This window comes from Amaranthus tricolor, chromosome 7 (assembly GCF_026212465.1).
Source record: "Amaranthus tricolor cultivar Red isolate AtriRed21 chromosome 7, ASM2621246v1, whole genome shotgun sequence".
NCBI lineage: Eukaryota > Viridiplantae > Streptophyta > Magnoliopsida > Caryophyllales > Amaranthaceae > Amaranthus > Amaranthus tricolor.
Window position 1 is genome coordinate 28854026 of NC_080053.1, and position 19876 is coordinate 28873901.

The 19876-nt window shown below is 31.9% G+C and overlaps 1 protein-coding gene across 2 annotated transcripts; it reads left to right on the plus strand.

Annotated features, from left to right (window-relative positions):
* Positions 1–4598: 4598 nt before the first annotated feature.
* Positions 4599–19221, plus strand: LOC130817501 (probable LRR receptor-like serine/threonine-protein kinase At1g53440). 2 transcript variants are annotated; one of them, XM_057683237.1, is made up of 24 exons: positions 4599–4985; positions 9319–9496; positions 11083–11154; positions 11529–11597; positions 11891–11962; positions 12057–12128; positions 12706–12777; positions 12855–12926; positions 13606–13677; positions 13790–13861; positions 13944–14015; positions 14724–14795; positions 14872–14937; positions 15039–15098; positions 15189–15227; positions 15582–15631; positions 15783–16138; positions 16221–16416; positions 16513–16647; positions 17125–17237; positions 17396–17606; positions 17712–17949; positions 18203–18353; positions 18446–19221. In XM_057683237.1, the coding sequence occupies exons 1-24, from the start codon at positions 4886–4888 to the stop codon at positions 18875–18877; spliced, it is 3042 nt and encodes a 1013-aa protein (XP_057539220.1). In that variant the 5' UTR covers positions 4599–4885; the 3' UTR covers positions 18878–19221. The 2 variants fall into 2 exon arrangements, with proteins under 2 accessions (XP_057539220.1, XP_057539221.1); XM_057683238.1 differs by lacking the exons at positions 13606–13677; positions 13790–13861; positions 13944–14015 and having other exon boundaries at positions 4622–4985.
* Positions 19222–19876: the final 655 nt, after the last annotated feature.

Genomic DNA, 19876 nt, shown 5'->3' on the forward strand with positions numbered 1-19876 from the left:
TAACAGTATTGAGAGGAGTGACGACTCCCACCACAGTTAGGGCTTAAGACTACGATCCTCACCTAACCAGACCCTTAAATATATAACAGTTGTCGTTATTGTTGTGATCTTGTGATGTGCTATGATGGTAAAGTTATAAGGCTTAATCGAGCTTGATTGAATAAGCATTAAGGTTACCAAGTATTTAGTTGCAGTAATGAACTTCTGCAAGTATTGAGAATGTAACTTAATGGCTTCATAAAGGTCAATAATGAGTAATAACCTTCTACATTGTGCTTGATGATTATTTTGTAAGCATGATTTAACTATCGCGTCATAAGCTTGTTGAGAAAATTGTACTCGACTTTGTCGCTGATCGATTCAATCGGTTGTCATCCATATTATGAATGACAGTATTTTACAGGAAAATTTAGCTCGAGTTTCGATCCAAGCCGCAACTTTAATTATTCTATCGAGGACTTAGCAGCATTGATTTTACTTGATGACTTTGATGACTATATTGTACTTATATTTTTTTTATCGTATTTAAGCAAACTTTATGTTATATTTTCTCAGTTGTAAGATTTTTAACTTATATTTTGAACGGTTTTTAGTTTAAATGGTTTGTAACACCTAAATTTCCTCCCGTCCTTTACGGTTTTGGTTTCATTAAAGGGGTCGGAAATTCAGGGGTGTTACAGGGTCGGAAATTCAAGGGTGTTACATGGTTTTTAGCAGTTTGGCGTTTTACACTTCCGCATTATTTATTTTAAGTATAATTATTAATGTTAATTATGTATCAAGAGTGAAACTTCTGTAGTGTCGCTCCTGCTACAGAAGTTGCACTGGGCAAACTGGCTTGGCATGTGGCTAACCTCTCAGAGTCACTATGCTGGGTCAGATGGGTTCATGGCATATACACGAAGGGAGGTAATTGGGCGATTTTCAACCCCCCATAACTGCTAGCTGGTCCCTCAAGAGAATATTTCGAGTCAAGGATAAGCCAAGTGCCTGAATCTCGCAAGAAAAGTATATTATCAATGATGTCTACCAGGAAAACTTCAAATCCGTACCCAAAGTGCCTTGGAGTAGATTTGTATGGAGTAAATCATCTACACCCAAAAGTAAGTTTATTCTTTGGCTAATTACTTTGCACAATCTGAAAACCAAGAGCAAACTCTTCCAAATGAAACTCATTGAGGATGACCAATTCCCTATGTGCTTATCTGCTGCTAAACCCAATTGATCATCTATTCTTCGCTTGCCCCTTCAGCGCCAAATGCTTTGAGAAGCTCTGTAATTGGCTGCACATACACAACTACCCCACGATGATTTTTTGTATTATCAACCACAAACTGAAAGCAACATGCTTCCAAAGAAAGGTGATCATTGCTAGCATCTGCAGTCTATGTTATTACATACGGAAAATCAGAAATAAGGTTGTCTGGCAACTTCGAATGAGTACAGTGGACAAAACATTGAATCTTGTCCGAGATGAAATTAAGATTTCTTTTTTTATATCCAGCTAAGTCTCAAACCAATCCTTGGTTTAGAGATATTGTCTCCTAATGTATTTGTTTTCCTTTTGTTGAGGCCTTGCCTACTGTATGCACTTGAAGAGTGAGCTGGTACAACCTTTCTTCAAAGGTGAGTACCTTCTTCATACTGATGCAATCAATTATAGTAGATTGAGATGCCTAACCATAATGTATCTGTTTTTTTTTATACAAATGAAATTTATTTTCCAAAAAAAAAATATGGATACAATGTGAAGAAATAAATTTTTCTCCTAAAATTGATTATGGTCCTCAATCCTCACATCAACCTTTGTCTCAAAGCACTAATTTGACTGAAAGTGAAAAGATGATAAATAAAACTCGAAAAACTATCGATCGTGCCAAGCAAGACTTTTCTTTTTATTGACTTCTACAGTTCCTTTTCAATTCACACTAATCATCCTATTAAATTTTTTTACACTATAATTTATTCATATTCATAGTTTGAATTTTATTTTTTGATTTAAATGTCAAAGTATTGTCAAATAAAATAATTTTGTTAATTTGTCGATTCATCTCAATATAAATATTAATGTATTTTGACACATTTGACAATGTAAGTTTTCAATTTTAAATATCTCTAATTGTGCGTGAGTAAAAATTATAAAAAATTAATATTAATAAAATTTACAATAAAATGAATTAAACAAAATTGCACATAAGTACGTTGTAACTTATAGATTAAGAATAAATCACGTGATAAAAGTAATTGATAAATAGTGTTGAAAAAACAAACGAGTCAAGGAACGAAAATACGAGGGAGTATTTAATTATGCATTTGATAAACGACACATGGAAGGGAGTCTTTAGTAAGTCAATTATAGACACGGTGTTGTGCGATTGGATATAGACAACATGGGGCCCGGCCCACGGACTACTTTTGAGGTCATTTTTACATTTTTATGTCTCCGTCGTTCTGTAAACTTTTCGATTACATATATTCAATATGTATTTATTTTACAACCAATTTTTAAGTTCGGTCCGTTAATTGACTTTTCTTCGACCTCTTAGCTTTCTCTATTTTGTGGCGTGGCCCCAATTTGCATCGGCTTTGGCTACCGACAGACCCACTATTTTGCTGTTGTAAAATCTCTGTTATTACATGTGATTCGAAATCACAATTAAATTTTGTTATTTTTTAGATATTTTTTCTACCCTTATTCATCCAAACTTCTGAATAATGTTAAGAAATAAATCTAAATATAAAAATTATTATTGTTATTATTATCATTTGACAGATTTTTTAATATATTTTTTGATAATAATTATAAATTTAACGGTCAAATATGATTAGAAAAATATAGTAGTTTTTTTAATTATATTAGTTCATACCAGTAATAGCTTGTACTTAAACTTATAAGTTGATGAAATAAGGCTATGCATCGACATCAGAGAGATCAAGTTTGAATAGAAATGGACCTTACAATGCAGGTAGCATATCATTGCAAAATTGGAAAATTTGAAAATAATAAATAAACTACAACTTTAAATTTTAATTTCCAAAATAAGCACTTTTTTGCGTAGAGTTAATTTACTTATTCTTTTCAAATTTTCCAAAATTGCTTATAAAATAGAATTAGTATGACTCATGCTTATAAATTATGACTATTTAATAGGAGTATAAAATAACTTATCTTAGTAAAAAAAAGGATGAAGAAAATTACGAAAGGATGAAGTTGACCAATGAATAATAATGGTCCCGTTTGGTATCTACCTTTTTGAGTCATTTTGGCTTTTGATTTTTAATTTTTGATTTTTAGCTTTTGACTTTTAGCTTTTTAGATGATTAAAAAAAATTTATTAAATATATCAAAGTTAGCACAAAAATTGGTCTTTTTAGTTGAAGCAAAGAAGTTATTTAAAATAGTTTTTCATTGACTTTTGATTTATTTATTTATTTTTTTCGTAACCAAACCAACTGCTAACAATTAATTTTCACTAAACACTCTCTAATAGAGAATTAATATTTTCAATTTTTAGCAACCATATTACTGATCAAAAAATCACCATATTCTATTTATATGATTTTTTTTTGTTCCATGTTATGGTCAAAAAAATGAAATCGTTCATATTTATGCCATTTCAATTATATTTTTTTGGTGTTAATTAAAATATTACATAGGTGTTTGTTATGGAGAAAAACAAAATTATGAATTTTGATGTAGTTTTTTAGATTAATATTATTTGAATAATCACAATTCAACTTAGAAAATCTTTTAACATATAGGCCTCACTTAGATTTGTTGATAAAAAGGGATTTTTTTTTTACCATGCGTGGGATGGATGATTTTTTTTTCAAAGCATATATATTTGTTTTGTTTTGGATGGTTGAAAAAAGTAATGATATTTAAAGCCCGGCCGTATAAATTAACAAATTCTATTTATTATCAATAATTTTATTTTTATCTAGAAAAGTTATAAAAATTGGAAACACATTTAAAGCCCGGCCGTAAAAATCAAGAAATTTTATTTATTATCAATAATTTTAATTTTTCTAGAAAATTTATAAAAATTGGAAACAATTTATATTTTATGTAGTTATTTAAAATTCTTAAGAAAACATTAATGATAAACTAATAAAAGATAATTTAAAATCTTATGTTTTTAAAGCATAAAAAATATTAAATTACATTAAAAAAATTAATTTTTTTTTTATATATAGTCTTTTGTGTTGTATATATCATTTTCCATAAAGATGGAAAATTACCATTGCGATACCTCATACTTTACTAATTATCATGGTCAAAAATTTACAATTCAAAAAGGAAAAAAATTTACTAATTATCTCAATATAAATATTAATGTATTTTGACACATTTGACAATGTAAGTTTTCAATTTTAAATATCTCTAATTGTGCGTGAGTAAAAATTATAAAAAATTAATATTAATAAAATTTACAATAAAATGAATTAAACAAAATTGCACATGAGTACGTTGTAACTTATAGATTAAGAATAAATCACGTGATAAAAGTAATTGATAAATAGTGTTGAAAAAACAAACGAGTCAAGCAACGAAAATACGAGGGAGTATTTAATTATGCATTTGATAAACGACACATGGAAGGGAGTTTTTAGTAAGTCACTTGCAATTGCAAATCGCGATTGAAATTAAAGTTCTACTTGTATAAATTCTCATAATCTCAATAAATCTTTCATTAAATTGATTCGTCTACTTATTCTCTATTCTTATCAAACAAACTGCTTTCAACTTTTAGTCACAATACCAAACTCTCCTCTCTATTTCCCCTCTTTCATTTCTTCTCTTCGCAAATCCTCTGCCTTTTCATGGCTGCTTTTCGCCATTGAAGAACATAAACAAACCCTGGTTAACTTCAATTGCTTAAAAATGGCGGATTCTTTCTTCAATTTCTCAGTTATCCTCTTGATATTATGGATTATTTCAGTTAAATTAGGATCCAATGCGCAACTTATTCCTGATGATGAAGGTATTTTACTTCCAATCTTATTTATTTTCAGTTTTACTTTCTTAGGGTGAATTGATATTTGATTTTTAACTGTTTTGTTATATTGTTTCTTGTGAATTTGTCTCTAATTTCTGTATTTTGATGACATTATTTGTCTATTACATGATAAAAATTTTCCATTGTGTTTGTCGTTGAGTCCAAATGGCATTTTGTGGCGTGGCCCCAATTTGCATCGGCTTTGGCCGCCGATAGATCCACTATTTTGCTGTTGGAAAATCTCTGTTGTTACATGTGATTCGAAATCACAATTAAATTTTGTTATTTTTTAGATATTTTTTCTATACTTATTTATCCAAACTTCTGAATAATGTTAAGAAATAAATTTAAATATAAATATTATTATTGTTATTATTATCATTTGACAGATTTTTTAATATATTATTTGATAATAATTATAAAATTAAAGGTCAAATATGTTTAGAAAAATATAGTAATTTTCTTGATTATATTAGTTCATACCAGTAATAGCTAGTACTTAAACTTATAAGTTTATGAAATAATAAGATAAATAAATAAAAAGGATCTTTAACTAAAAATAAAGTATTAGAAAATAAATAACATAAGTAAAATTAAAGAAAAATTTACTAATATATCTTATAAGGCTATGCATTGCCATCAGAGAGACCAAGTTTGAATAGAAACGGACCTTACAATGCAGGTAGCATATCATTACAAAAATTGGAAAATTTGAAAAGTTTAAATAAACTATTAAAAAATTTAAAAAATAAGCAACTTTAAATTTTAATTTCCAAAATAAGCACTTTTTGTACAGGTTTGAGATTGGTCAAAAAAGTCAAGGTAAATATTTTGACTATTTTTGATAAAGCATGTTAATTTACTTATTCTTTTCAAATTTTCCAAAAATTGTTTATAAAATAGAATTAGTACAACTCATGCTTATAAATTATGACTATTTAATAGAAGTATAAAATAACTTATCTTAGTAAAAAAAAGGATGAAGAAAATTACGAAAGGATGAAGTTGACCAATGAATGTCAATTTGATTTTTAGCTTTGACTTTTAGTTTTTTTATATGATTAAAAATAATTTATTAAATATTTCAAAGTTAGCACAAAAATTGGTCTTTTAAGTTGAAGCAAAGAAGTTATTTAAAATAGTTTTTCATTGATTTTTGACTTATTTATTTATTTTTTTCGTAACCAAACCAACTGCTAACAATTAATTTTCACTAAACACTCTCTAATAGAGAATTAATATTTTCAATAGGTAACTTCATCCAACAAATATAACTAATAGCCATTTCATATGGTCTTGGCTGGCTGATGGCTTCAGATACAGCTTCAATCATTTGAGTATAGTACTATAATCCCCCTTGTTACCAGTACTATTTTTAATCTGGTACATTTTCTACTTGGACTATTTTCCTGTTACGCGATATACTTTATTCATTTTTTTAGTTGTTACAAAACCCACGTTTTGAATTCTTTTGTTTAACGGAGTAAATTTGTTATAAGGTCTTGGAATCTACTCAATTAATAGAGACGGGGAGAGTATAGATGTTAAATTATAGAATTCAGAAGCATGGTCAAATATAGGATTTGTCCAAATCAATTTTGTTTTTTCCTCTTTCAAATATCTACTTCTAAAGAGCAGTTCTTCCAGACGATTACTTCAATAATTCGTCACGAAATGAAACATTTACAAAGACAACTCTAATCATTTATGTACGAAATTTTGAATTGAAGAAAACAGGTAAAGGGATTTCAAATGAATTATTCAAGTCTAAAACGGAGGGATTTATCTACTTTTATATGGACCAGTAGCAATGATAATAGTGGTCAAAAAGTCACCATATTCTATTTTTATGATTTTTTTTTTCGATGTTATGATCAAGAAAATGAAATCTTTCATATTTATGCCATTTCAATTATATTTTTTTGGTGTTAACATATTACATAGGTGTTTATTATGGAGAAAAACAAAATTATGAATTTTGATGTAGTTTTTTAGATTAATATTATTTGAATAATCACAATTCAACTTAGAAAATCTTTTAACATATAGCCCCCGATTAGATTTGTTGATAAAAAGGGATTTTTTTTTTTACCATTCGTGGGATGGATGATTTTTTGTTTCAAAGCATATATTTTTGTTTTGTTTTGGATGGTTAAAAAAAGTAATGATATTTAAAGTCTGGCTGTATAAATTAACAAATTCTATTTATTATCAATAATTTTATTTTTTAAAAAAATTATAAAAATTGGAAACATATTTAAAGTCCGGCTGCAAAAATTAACAAATTATGTTTATTATCAATAATTTTAATTTTTCTAGAAAATTTATAAAAATTGGAAACAATTTATATTTTATGTAGCTATTTAAAATTCTTAACAATGATAAACTAATAAAAGATAATTTAAAATCTTATGTTTTTAAAGCATAAAAATTATTAAATTACATTAAAAAATTAAAAATTCTTTTTTTTATATAGTCTTTAGTGTTGTATATATCATTTTTCATAAAGAGGGAAAATTACCATTGGGATACCTCATACTTTACTAATTATCATGGTCAAAAATTTACAATTCAAAAAGGAAAAAAATATTAAATAATTTTTCGCTGTAGATTATGAATAGTTGGTCATCTACCTACTTGTAAATAAATTTAAAAAGAATTAAATAATGAGAATGGTCTAAACTCATTCAATTAGAATTTTGGCTATTAAATGTGCGGCTGGTTTTGCGTAAGATCGTCTCAATATGATACAAGCCTATATAATTAGTAAATATTTTAATTGATTATGTTAAAATGGTAAGTGATTACTTTTAACATATTAATGTACAAGGATCAACGCAATAGAAATAGTTTCACCAATAGATCATCTCATTTGAGAATATGTATTAAATGTGATACTAGTCACGGTTGCATTGTTAAAGTATCGTATTATTTAGAGATCGATCCATAATGATAAGATGAGAATAGTTTTTTTTTTGATGAATTTGCTAATTTAGGAATAGAATATTGTAAGGGCTTTATACGTCGTCAGTTCATCTGGTTGAAATTTATTGGTACACTTTTTGTTTTTACACAATTTAATGGTCTATTTTGTATTTAACGCCTCTTGTAAAATTAAATATTTTTTAAAAAATTAATATTATGATAATATGTATCGAGACAAATCAAACAAAATCATACATGAGTATGACCATGTTTTGAGAAGTGAGAAGGAAGAGCCACTTTCGAGGGGAGAATCTAGTTAAAGTTTCTCTATTGTTGTAGGGTGTGAGTAGTTTATGTTTTGAGCTTGTTGAAGATATTTTGAGTGCCCAAATACACGTGATGGAGTGCAAACACAAAAGAGCTAGAAAGAGTTTAAGAGTGCTTGTACTCCATGTATGTGAACAAACATGTTGAAGGTGTTCGAGGTTGAGTGATAAACACATTGTGAGAGTTCATATATGTGTATTCTTTATGTAATTGATGGTTGAAGTGGTATGCTAAGATATTTCTTCTTTCCCTATTCCTTTATTTCTTCATTTTTGTTGCTTGCTCAAGACCATAACCATTATCTTTGTTGGTATATGGGGTCCCTTGAGTCCACAAGGACCTTTGGATTATATTGGGATACCACTAAGATCATATGGATAGTGATATTATATGACGTGTTCTGAAGAAAGGATGAAAAATAACATGGATAATTTTTTAGCTAGAAAATCCGAGTTGGCTTTTGTGATGGTTATAGGAAAAGCCAACTCAGCTTTATGTTCTGATGCCCAAATATCAGTTTGTCATTTCTGTTTTTCTTTCTTATTTTTGACTAGGATTATTTTTGTCTATGTAGTTCTTAATTCTCACTATCTCTCTAGCAATAATCCTACCTTACTCTCTCTTCTTATTGTTCAAGAAATACCATTTTAGCCGTTGAAAACTTCTCGGAAGCTTATGATTAAATAGTAAAACATCTAGGCTGACAGTGAATGTAACCCATTTTGGATGAACTGAACCATTTTAATTGCTTTATGTCGTTGATTATTGTTTAATTTTGCACATTTAAATTGAATCAAGAATTAGGATTTTAAATAAACTTTTTCCCAATTCAATTACAAGACTCTAATCGTAGATCGTAGGTGGTTATAGGGATTTAATCCTTCAACCTTTGTTCTTTGAAGTTTTTCGTCTCATTTCTATTGCTTATGTGTGTGTATCCAGTATTCACAGCATAACATAACTTAGAAAAACTGGAGGAATTGTGCTAGTTTGGTTTTTGTTGAATTGGTAAAAGTGTTGCTATACTATTTTGTTTAATTTGATTATCTCATCCATTGTTTGGCAGTAAAAATTCTGCAAATAATTTCTAATAAGTTGGTGAATACAAATTGGAAGAAGATCTTGCCAACATCCTGCAATAATGGTGCTCAAGGCTTCTTCAAACAATATGATACAACCATTCTTAGCAACGTCACATGTGATTGTACATTTAATAAAGGCACTGTTTGCCATGTCACACATATGTATGTTCTTTACTTGCCCCTCATCTCTCCATTTTATTTTCTTGTTCAAAGTTTCATAACTTGTGACATTCAAGGACCGTTTGGGATGTTGCTATTAAATGATGGAAAACATAATGAAAATGAAATATAATAAGAAAGTTGGGGAAATGAAGTCATGGAATCAAAGAAGGAAAGATTGAGAGTTGGTTTGGCATTTACGGGCCGTGAAAAGAAAAAATTAAGATGTCGACAAACAAAAAGAAACAGATTAAAAAGAAAATACCACATGTTTGATTTAAATGAAACAAATTGATAATTTAATGATATATCTAATGAAAATATTCCAAACGGTTAAATTTCAGTCTTAGCAAGTACGTTCGAACGAGCTTATTTTGTGTTCGTTTGAGCTTAACTTGGCAGAAGAAGACAAAAATTAGAAAGAAGGTTTCATAGTGCGGTGCACTCTCTCATACATTTAGTCCCAGCAGCCTTTAATTTGGAATTATACGTTATGGCTTTATTATTCTTTCCCCCTACTTAACCCATAATCAGGCTAACGATACTATATTGTTTTAAGCATGAATCTGAGTAGGAGTATCTCTTTATGATCACATTTAACCCCATCTTATTTGGGGTGTTTATGGGGTATTTTAATGTGTTTCTAGCTGTTGGAATGACCTATAAAAGGGACTTAAGCTTATAAATTAGACACCAATTATGACATCAAAACTCTTAAGCATTATACTTTTTTATTTTCAATCCAAGTTGAGTGGGGTTTTAAGTTCACACCTTTTCTTAGTGACTTCACAATGTTGTGAGTATGAATGCGTTAACCTTAGAAAAGTGTCGGTGATATGTTTATACCTTCGATACACCGGAAATCTCTTTCTTAATGAAGTGAATTTCTCTCGTGTCGCACTAATCAAACAACTATAAACAAATTGTTTATATTTTCTCAACCAAAAGGTTTTATCATAGAACTATATATTCCAACACCACATAAAGAAATGTAGAGAGTAACTTTAGTTAGGAGTAAATGGTTTGGCTACAAAATCACTTATCCAAAACTAGATTTTGATCAACGCCAATTCTTATGCTATTTAAAATTAGTGTAAGTTTGATAGAAACATCTCTTGACAAATTTAATGGTATGCCTATTCTCCTTCATTAATTTCATTTTCTTTATAAAATTTATTCCAATACATTACCATTTAAACATGTGGTATTAGATGGTAATAAAAATTATGAATAAAAATACTTTTTTGACCCAAGTTCCATTACCATGGGAGTGACATGATACATATCATAAAACTTTGCACTACAAATCATTCCCAGTACCATCAATTAGTACCGTTAACCAAATGGTCGTTAGTACTAGGGATGAGTTCATGTTTGTTTCATGAGAAGCAAAGACAAGCATACTTATTACAAATAAACTTCCTTGTGCTCTTTGTTACAATAGACAGTAATGATGATGGCTAACTCTTTATACCTTAGTCCCAGGAGCATAATGTTAATGTACCATCGAATTTTTTTTTTTTTCCAATCAATATGTAATATTCAATGATCCTAAATCACTATCAAAGTTATTTTGGTTTATTTTGCAGCCAGTTGAAGGGTCTAAATATTACTGGACCTTTTCCTGATGAATTTGGAAACCTTACTCAGTTGGAAGAAATGTAAGTACTCCTACCGTCGCATTGAATTTGTATCATTTTTCATTTTGGTCCGTCCCACTTAATTTGCATCATTTCTATTTTCGGCAATGGCCCACCAATCTCTTTTTATCACATCGATACATTTTAACTTTCTTTTAATTTTATCCACACAATTTATTCTCTCTCTTCATTTATTACCAATTTTTTAAAATTTACCCACTTCCTCTTTGATGCAATTCAAAGAGACAAATGAGTATATATTTTCTTTCTTCTTGTAGTGAAGAATTAGTTTCTGCTCTTTTGTGCTTGTCATCATTAATACTTTTATTTGCTGTCTGTTTATTCAACATGTTAGTGTTGAAGATGTTAATAAGTTTGGCGTATACATAATGCAGTGACTTCTCCAGGAACTATGTCAGTGGAACAATTCCTAAAAGTCTGTCTAAGATCCCACTTGTCACTTTGTAAGTATAAGAGGCTCATTTCAACAAAATTGAACGGTTTTAATGGAATTTTTAATGGCATTTGCGAGATTTTACCTTGACAAATTCTTTATTAAGACCGTCTCACCGTGAGACGGCTTGATATGGTCTGGCCTAATTTTAAATATGTCAAGTTATAATGAAAAAACTGTTTATTTAGTTAACTACTATGTAAGTTTAACTTTGGGCTGTTTTTATGGCTGGTTTCAAAGTGTGATGGTCTCATACAAGACTTCTTGTTTTATCTTTATCAGTCTGATCTTGATGCATTGCAGATCAGTTTCAGCGAATCAGATCACTGGTCCAATTCCGGAAGAACTTGGACAAATTACCACCCTTGAGACTTTGTAAGTCCTTGTTTCACATCTCAGCATATTTCAATTAGGTTGCTACATGTAGCTTGTCATTTATGCCTATTATTTTTTGACATAATATTCTCAGGCTCGTCGAAGATAACCGGCTACAAGGATCTTTACCCCGTAGCATTGGAAATTTGAAAAATTTGAGAAGAATGTGAGTTTATATTTATGCATGTTTTAATATCATTGTTCAGATTTCTCTAAACATCAACACAAATGAATTGCACAAAAAATGTCCTATCTTATTGATCAGGCTTTTGAATTTTATTTGATCAGCATACGATGGTATAAGCTATAAGTTGCTGGTTATCTTAATTTTTAATACTTGTGAGGTATAGGGGGTGTTTGGCAAATAACTAATAGCTGATTACAGTGGCTGATTTAACTAGCTAATTTTACTAATTGATTTGACCAACTGATTTGAACCTGCTGCTATGAGCAGCTTGTTCAAAAAAACTTTATTCATATCAATAAGTTGTTTCAAGCAACTAGTTTGCCAAGCATTAGAATTGACTGGTTTGACCACTCAACCCTCTATTTGTGTCAAAATAAGCTAGAATTGCTCAATAAGCCATTTTGCCAAACAAGAAAACACCCCCATACTGAAGTCTGGATGTGCATACTTCATAATATTATTTCTTGGGTCATAACTTCTGTTTGATAATATTACAAAAAAAATTATATCATTGTGTTAGAATTATATTTAAAACTCACTTTGCTTATGTCTACAGGGTGTTTGCTGCAAATTTTTTAAATGGAACAATACCTGAAACTTATGTCAATTTGAAGAACCTCACAGAACTGTAAGTCCTCATTGCAATTTTCGAATTTTATCAGTCCCAACTTCTGTTAGCTTAAAACAATTCTGTACTCCTTGCAGAAGATTAAGTGGAAATATGATATCCGGGAAGATACCTGATTTTATTGGCAATTTGACGAACCTTGGAATATTGTAAGTGTACATATTGATAATCAAGCATCATTATATCATCAAGACATTAAATTTCATGACTAGAGGTGTTCAACGGGTCTAGTCAAATTTTAAATGGGCGGGTTGGGACATGTCAAATGTTAAACGGGCCGGGGCGGTCAAAGTCTGTTTAATTCCGACCCACTTTGACCTGTTTTTTAAAAGTTCATAAAATAGTTTTTTATTATACTTTATGGCCCGTTGGATCTACTCATCTATATATATAATAATATCATCTAAAAATATATAAAAAAAGTAGTAGAATTTTTTTCGCAACCATCATCATCATCCTACCCGGTATATCCCACTCTTAGAAAAACTAAGGCTAGGGTCTGGGGAGGAAAAGACGGCGGCAACTCATACCCATAAAGGAGAGCGCGGCTAAAGGATTCCCCGGCTTGAGGAAGATAAAGAGACGTGCTTACACATGCAAAATTTTTTTCGCAACCAATTTCTATAATTATCCGACTCTTTACACCAAAGCCCATCAATGACCCGCCCGCCCCATTATTGTCCCGACCCGCTAATGACCCGCTAAAATGTGACTTGACCCTTGACCCGTTGGGTCGACCCGCCCCATTAAACACCTCTGTTCATGACCTTAATCAAAATTTATTTAGAATGTTTTTTGTCTGATGGGGTCTTAAATTTCACTTTATAGTGATATTCAAGGAACGTCATTGGAAGGGCCGATTCCATCTTCCTTATCTCGTCTAACAAATCTGACAATTTTGTGAGTATAATATTGTATCTGCTGTAGCAATCTGAATTCATTCTTTCTGAATGACTTAGACTGGTGTAGTAAAAGCATAGAATGTTGCTGATTAATTCTCTTCGAACTTCAGGAGAATTTCTGACCTCAATACTAAAAGTATTCCATTTCCAAACATTTCACTAATGAAAAATCTACTGTATCTGTAAGTGTTCATTAATATGTTTTTGATGAATTGATGCGGCAAGTGATTCTACAAAATTAATTATTCTGCGTTGTTTGTTCAGTGTACTCAGGAATTGCTCAATTAATGGTCCGATTCCTGATATTTGGAACAATTTGGCAAATGTGAAGCATTTGTGAGTTCAAACATCTATCTGCAATGATTCAAGCTGACAATTCTATATTATGTTTTAAAATGAGTAAAATGTAACATGTGTCCCTTATTTCGATAGAGCCAAAGATTTATAATTCTTAGGTTCAAACTATAATGAATTATACTAAATGGCTCTATGATACCCCAAATTTAGCTTTAAAAGGGATTGATAGATTACTCATATCAACAAGGTGCATATTTTTTTCTACGAAGCTCATTTGCTAAGAACTCTACAGTTAAGCGTGCTTTGTGGGGAGCAATCTTAGGATGGGTGACCTCCTGGGAAGATTTCCTGGGTGCGCACTAGTGAGGCCAAATTGCGCTAGAAAAACTTGTGTTGATCTGTGGGGCTAGTCTACAATCTCCATGAGTAGTCACCGACAGTCTGTTGGGCCGGGGTGTTATAGGCTCTTTGAATCATTTGTAATTCTTATTTGTGTGAAGTTGCAAATGATGTTTGCTACCAAGGTTCAATCGGAACAATCTCTTTGCTATCACTAACAAGTGTTAGGTTGTGTATGTCCGACCCCTCCCAAACCCCACATTAGGCAGGAGCCACTTGATGACATTGTGGGGTAATGGCATATTGTTGTTGTTGTTGTTGTTGTAGAATGTAACATACAATTGATAGCTTTATGAATGAATAACTCATCTGGATATATGGTTATGCTAATGTATTTTTCTTTTGTAGAGACCTAAGTTACAATCAGTTGAGTGGTGATATTCCACAATCAATGGGGACCTTGTCACACCTCAGCTATCTGTAAGCCAAAATATTTGCATTTCCAATGATTTATCTCAAATTCATGTTGACCTCCCAAATGAAATAATTGATGTAGGTTCCTTACAAACAACTCTATTTCTGGAGCAATACCAGGTTGGATACTCAACAGCAACCAAAACTTGTCAGTTTCTTCCGCTTTTCTCCCTTTCAGGGATTTTATCTTGTTTATGTTTTGAATTACAACAAAGGGAAAATCTGATAATGCCAATGTTACGATTGCAGCGATGTGTCATATAACAATTTCACTGGCTCTGCCCCTGCTAGTTGTCAGCAATCTAGTGTGTAAGATCATTTGTAATAGTTGCTTCTTTATCTGTGAAAACCTCTCTCTTATGTGAAAGATTATTCCTAATATTTTTCATTATGGTGCAGGAACCTTGTGGCCAGCTATTCATCCGCAAACAGCAACTCGTAAGCAGCTCTAATACTATACTCTGTAGAATCAAAACATTCTATTACTCTAATTTCATTTAATCTAATTTCATAAAGTAGCTCCCATTTAGGCAGTGTTTGAAGGGTCACATGTATGTAAGCTTACGGTTGTAAAACCCAAGAAGTTAAATTTCCAGTGACCCTTGATAAACAAACATCATATGCGACTTCACTTAATAAGAAGTGCACATGGTTAACGAGTTATTATATAGTCTATCACAATCCAAAATTAAAGAACCATAAATTTTTGGCTCTATCGAGAATGAACACCATCCTCTTTGGAAATGAACTAGGAAAATAGTCAGTAATGATGCGATTTTTTATCATATGCAGAGAAAGTTGGTGCTTGAGGAGGGACCTTCCTTGCCCCAGTAAACCCCAACGTAAGAATTCACTAGAACATTTTTGAAACTTTACACTCTAGGTTGTTAGCTGTAGCATGTGATCTCATATCGACATAGTTACAATACTGGAAACTTCGCTGTGAGCATAAGCTTCACTTTATAGTCATTCTCTCGTATATGTATCGTGCAGACCATTCTTTATTCATCAATTGTGGTGGACACAAGGTTGACAAATTTGAAGAGGATAGTACTCTTGGTGGCCCTTCAACGTTCTTTTCGGTTGGAGATATCCCTAGGTGGGCTTATAGTAGTACAGGATCATTTCTTTATAAAGAACGTGCCAACTTCGTGGCGACGGAAACATCCAACCCGAATGTAACAGGCATTTACCAAACAGCTAGATTAGCACCTATATCACTCAAGTACTATGGCCTTTGCTTGCTGCCAGGGAGTTACCATGTCACGCTTCATTTTGCTGAGATTATGTTTGCTGATGACCACAAGTTTGACAGCAATGGCAGGCGCTTCTTTGATGTCTCAATTCAGGTTATTTAAGTTCTATTTTCATCCTTGATTTATATATTTCGTTTAACTAAAAGTTTTGATTTTTTATTTCGGGATGTTACAGGGGGAAGTAATGCTGAAAGACTTCAATATCGAGGCAGCAGCTGGAGGTGCAGGCAAGGAAGTAACTAGGGAGTTTGATGTCCTTGTAAATGGGAGTACATTAGAAATCTACTTATACTGGTCTGGAAGAGGGACAACTGCTTCTCCCAACAGAGGTGTATACGGGCCTCTTATATCTGGGATTTCAGTAAAGTCCAGTGAGTTGACATAATAATTAATAGCACATTTTCCTCCATATTCCAATGTTTGAGGGCTTAGATTGTTCTGTTAAAATTGCATTTATCATTCTACAGACTTCAAAGTCGGCAGAGGATTGTCAGCTGGAGTCATTGTTGGAATTGTTCTTGCTTCATGTGCCGTTCTTGTATCAATTTTAGTAATTTTGTGGATAAAGGGTTACTTCGGTAGCAAGAGGCCGGAAGATGAAGGTATGTGCTCAATTCTGTTCTGTATTAGCTTCAGTCGAACGACCATATTGGCTATTTGTGAGTAACAATATTGACAGGAAAATAAGTATTGACATTTCAGTTATGCTGCACACCTTCTTCACAATGAAACACACACACTATTTAAAATTCAATGGTTTTTTTTTCAAACTATGTGTGTTTTAATGTGTCCATTCATTCCCCTAAACATGCTTTAATGAAAGATACAACTAAAGACAATTTGGCACGAAACAGCACTAACTAAACCACTGATGGCCATATTGATGTGTAGTCGAGGACCGTTGACGAATTGTCAACCAATATGTAAAATATTTGATCTTGTATGTTACCATGTCACTGCTAAACATGCACACATGAACTCATAAACCATGCTAGAAGTTAGTTTATTTTCCATCCATAAAAACTACGTAGGCATAACATACATCCTGATGAATGTCATTGTTTATATTCATATGTCAGAACTCCAAAGGTTAGGTACTGGATATTTTACCTTGAGGCAGATTAAAGCAGCAACAGATGACTTTGATCTGAGAAACAAAATAGGTGAAGGAGGTTTTGGACCAGTATACAAGGTAGAATTAGCTTCGATTTTCGATCACTGTTATCTGTTTGTTACGTAAATACTTATCAGCAGTTAATTACAAGGACACAAAATTTTGCTCTTTGGTTTTGCATTATAAATCTTCCTGATGTCTATATGTGGATTTATATGCTTTTCGGGGGATTTTAGGGTGTATTGCACGATGGTAAAGTGATTGCGGTCAAGCAGCTTTCTTCTAAATCGAAGCAAGGAAATCGTGAATTTATCAATGAGATAGGGATGATATCTGCCCTACAACACCCAAACCTTGTGAAGCTTTATGGGTGTTGTATTGAAGGAAAAGAGCTATTGCTTGTATATGAATACATGGAAAACAACTCACTCGCCCGTGCACTCTTTGGCAAGTGTCTTTTTAGATCCTTACTTAAAATTGCTTCTTCGTACCCAAAATTTTGAAGTCATAACCAATATTTAATTACTTTTCAATCAACTGCCAACGATTCAGGTAAGAAGGATCAGATATTGCACTTGGATTGGCAAACAAGAAAGAGCATATGCTTGGGAATTGCAAGAGGATTAGCATATCTTCACGAGGAGTCAAGATTGAAGATTGTTCACAGGGATATTAAGGCGACTAACGTGTTGCTTGATGAAGACTTGAATGCTAAAATTTCAGACTTTGGCTTGGCTAAACTTGATGAAGATGAAAATACTCATATCAGCACAAGAATTGCTGGAACTATGTGAGTTTAACTCCTGTTTTTCTCCTTTGCCATTTCTGTGCCATTATCTTTTTAGGACTAGTATGATACTATACTGGTGTCTTATTCTTACTGTATATAAAGGCTCGAAAATAGTCAATTGCACATAAGATTTAGGAGCATGTCTCTTCTGAAAAGTATTCGGAGCATTTTTATCATCCTCAAAATAGGTACTTAGTGTTGGCCCTACAGATTGGCTAATTACTAATGTTCGTGTTCGTGGGCATTTTGTCAGAGGTTATATGGCTCCCGAATATGCGATGAGAGGCTATCTCACAGATAAGGCAGATGTATACAGCTTTGGAGTAGTCGTACTCGAGATTGTGAGTGGCACTAGCAACACAAGTTATAGGCCAAAGGAAGAGTTTGTTTATCTTCTTGACTGGGTAAACCTACTACTTTCTCTTACTCTTGATTCATTTTTCTTTTACTTTCATATGTTTAAGATTATGAGCGTTATTGATTCGGGCTTTTAAAGGCTTATGTCTTACAAGAGCAAGGAAACCTTCTCGAGCTTGTCGATCCAAGTCTAGGCTCAAGCTACTCAAAAGTCGAAGCATTAAGGTTGCTAGAAATTGCCTTACTCTGTTCAAATCCGTCTCCTAGTCTTAGACCCTCAATGTCATCAGTTATTGGTATGATTGAAGGCCAAGCCCCGGTCCAAGCACCAATTGTTAAGCGTACCGAGACGAACGACAATTTAAGGTTCAAGTCTTTTCAAACTCTATCACAGGACAGTCAAACTTATGCCTCAGGGAGTTCAACATCTAGCCAGGTTCAAAGAAGTACATTGATGGATGGTCCATGGATGGATTCCTCAATATCTATGCAAAGCAATGATGAGTTTAGTGACAGGTCTCTCTCCACAACAAGACTGGTTTATAAGCTCGCAGATGTAAAGCTAGATTAACAAGAGCATTTGTTTAAGTCCGAGATGGTTTTGGGCACATGTAAGATATCCAGGCCAAATGGAACCGAAAAAATGTCATATGTTTTAGTTTCTTGTTATATTATTTAATGCTTTTTGTAAAGTTGTACAATAAATAGATCATCAAAAATTATTGTATAATTTCAGCTTGCCTAGTTACTGCGTTAGATTTTATTACATATACTCCTAAATTATAGTTGAGTTATCAAAAGTCAAGTGTTGTCAACCTAAACTTACAAGGTTAATGTGACGAGTAACGATCAATCTAATGTATTATAGAAAAATTTAAAGGATATTATCAATGGTACCCCTGTATTATTGCACTTTATCTTTGGTACCCCTGTGTTTTTTTTAATTCCAATGGTACCCCTAGTTTTTCTTGATAATTACAAACTTGACCCTTTTTAAGTTTTTTCCGTTTAGTTGCCGTTAAATCTCGAATTTGACCTAACCATGGTTAGTTTCTTCTTCTTCCCTTTTCCCTTTCCTCTTCTTGCTCTCCTTCCATGGCTGCTTCTTCAAGAATCTCTAAAAGCTCACCTTTTATGGGAAGAGCAAATCCATTGATTATACTTCCAAAGATTAAGGGACTGAAGTACTCCGCAATAACCATGAATCAAATTTATATAGAAACATTCAAAGATTAAGTTTGTAGTCATGTCTACATCAATGCGATAAGGAACCAATTAATAATTCATACATCATTCAAAAGATTCAGCACCCACTTCCTTAATATACTAAACATGTCCAACAAAAGTGCAAGCCTTCAAATTTCATCTAATATCAACAAGTCAAATCCTAATGCTAATTAAAATCATTCATTAACAGAAATCCAGAATCACAATTACATAAAAATAAAATAAACAAAATACAATTTAGAAGGAGTAGAAAACAAAGTACGAAGTACAAAGGAAAATCAAATTTGGGTATCACTGATATGTCAAGATACTTCAAATTTGAACAATTTTCCCCTAAATTAGG

What these genes read in the sequence shown, in the direction of transcription:
- LOC130817501 (XM_057683237.1), top strand. Translation starts at nt 4,886, where the DNA reads ATGGCGGATTCTTTCTTCAATTTCTCAGTTATCCTCTTGATATTATGG. An exon ending in TTGTCACACCTCAGCTATCT is followed by an intron (nt 14,796 to 14,871) that starts GTAAGCCAAAAT and finishes TAATTGATGTAG; the next exon opens with GTTCCTTACAAACAACTCTA. An exon ending in CAAGAGGCCGGAAGATGAAG is followed by an intron (nt 16,648 to 17,124) that starts GTATGTGCTCAA and finishes TTCATATGTCAG; the next exon opens with AACTCCAAAGGTTAGGTACT.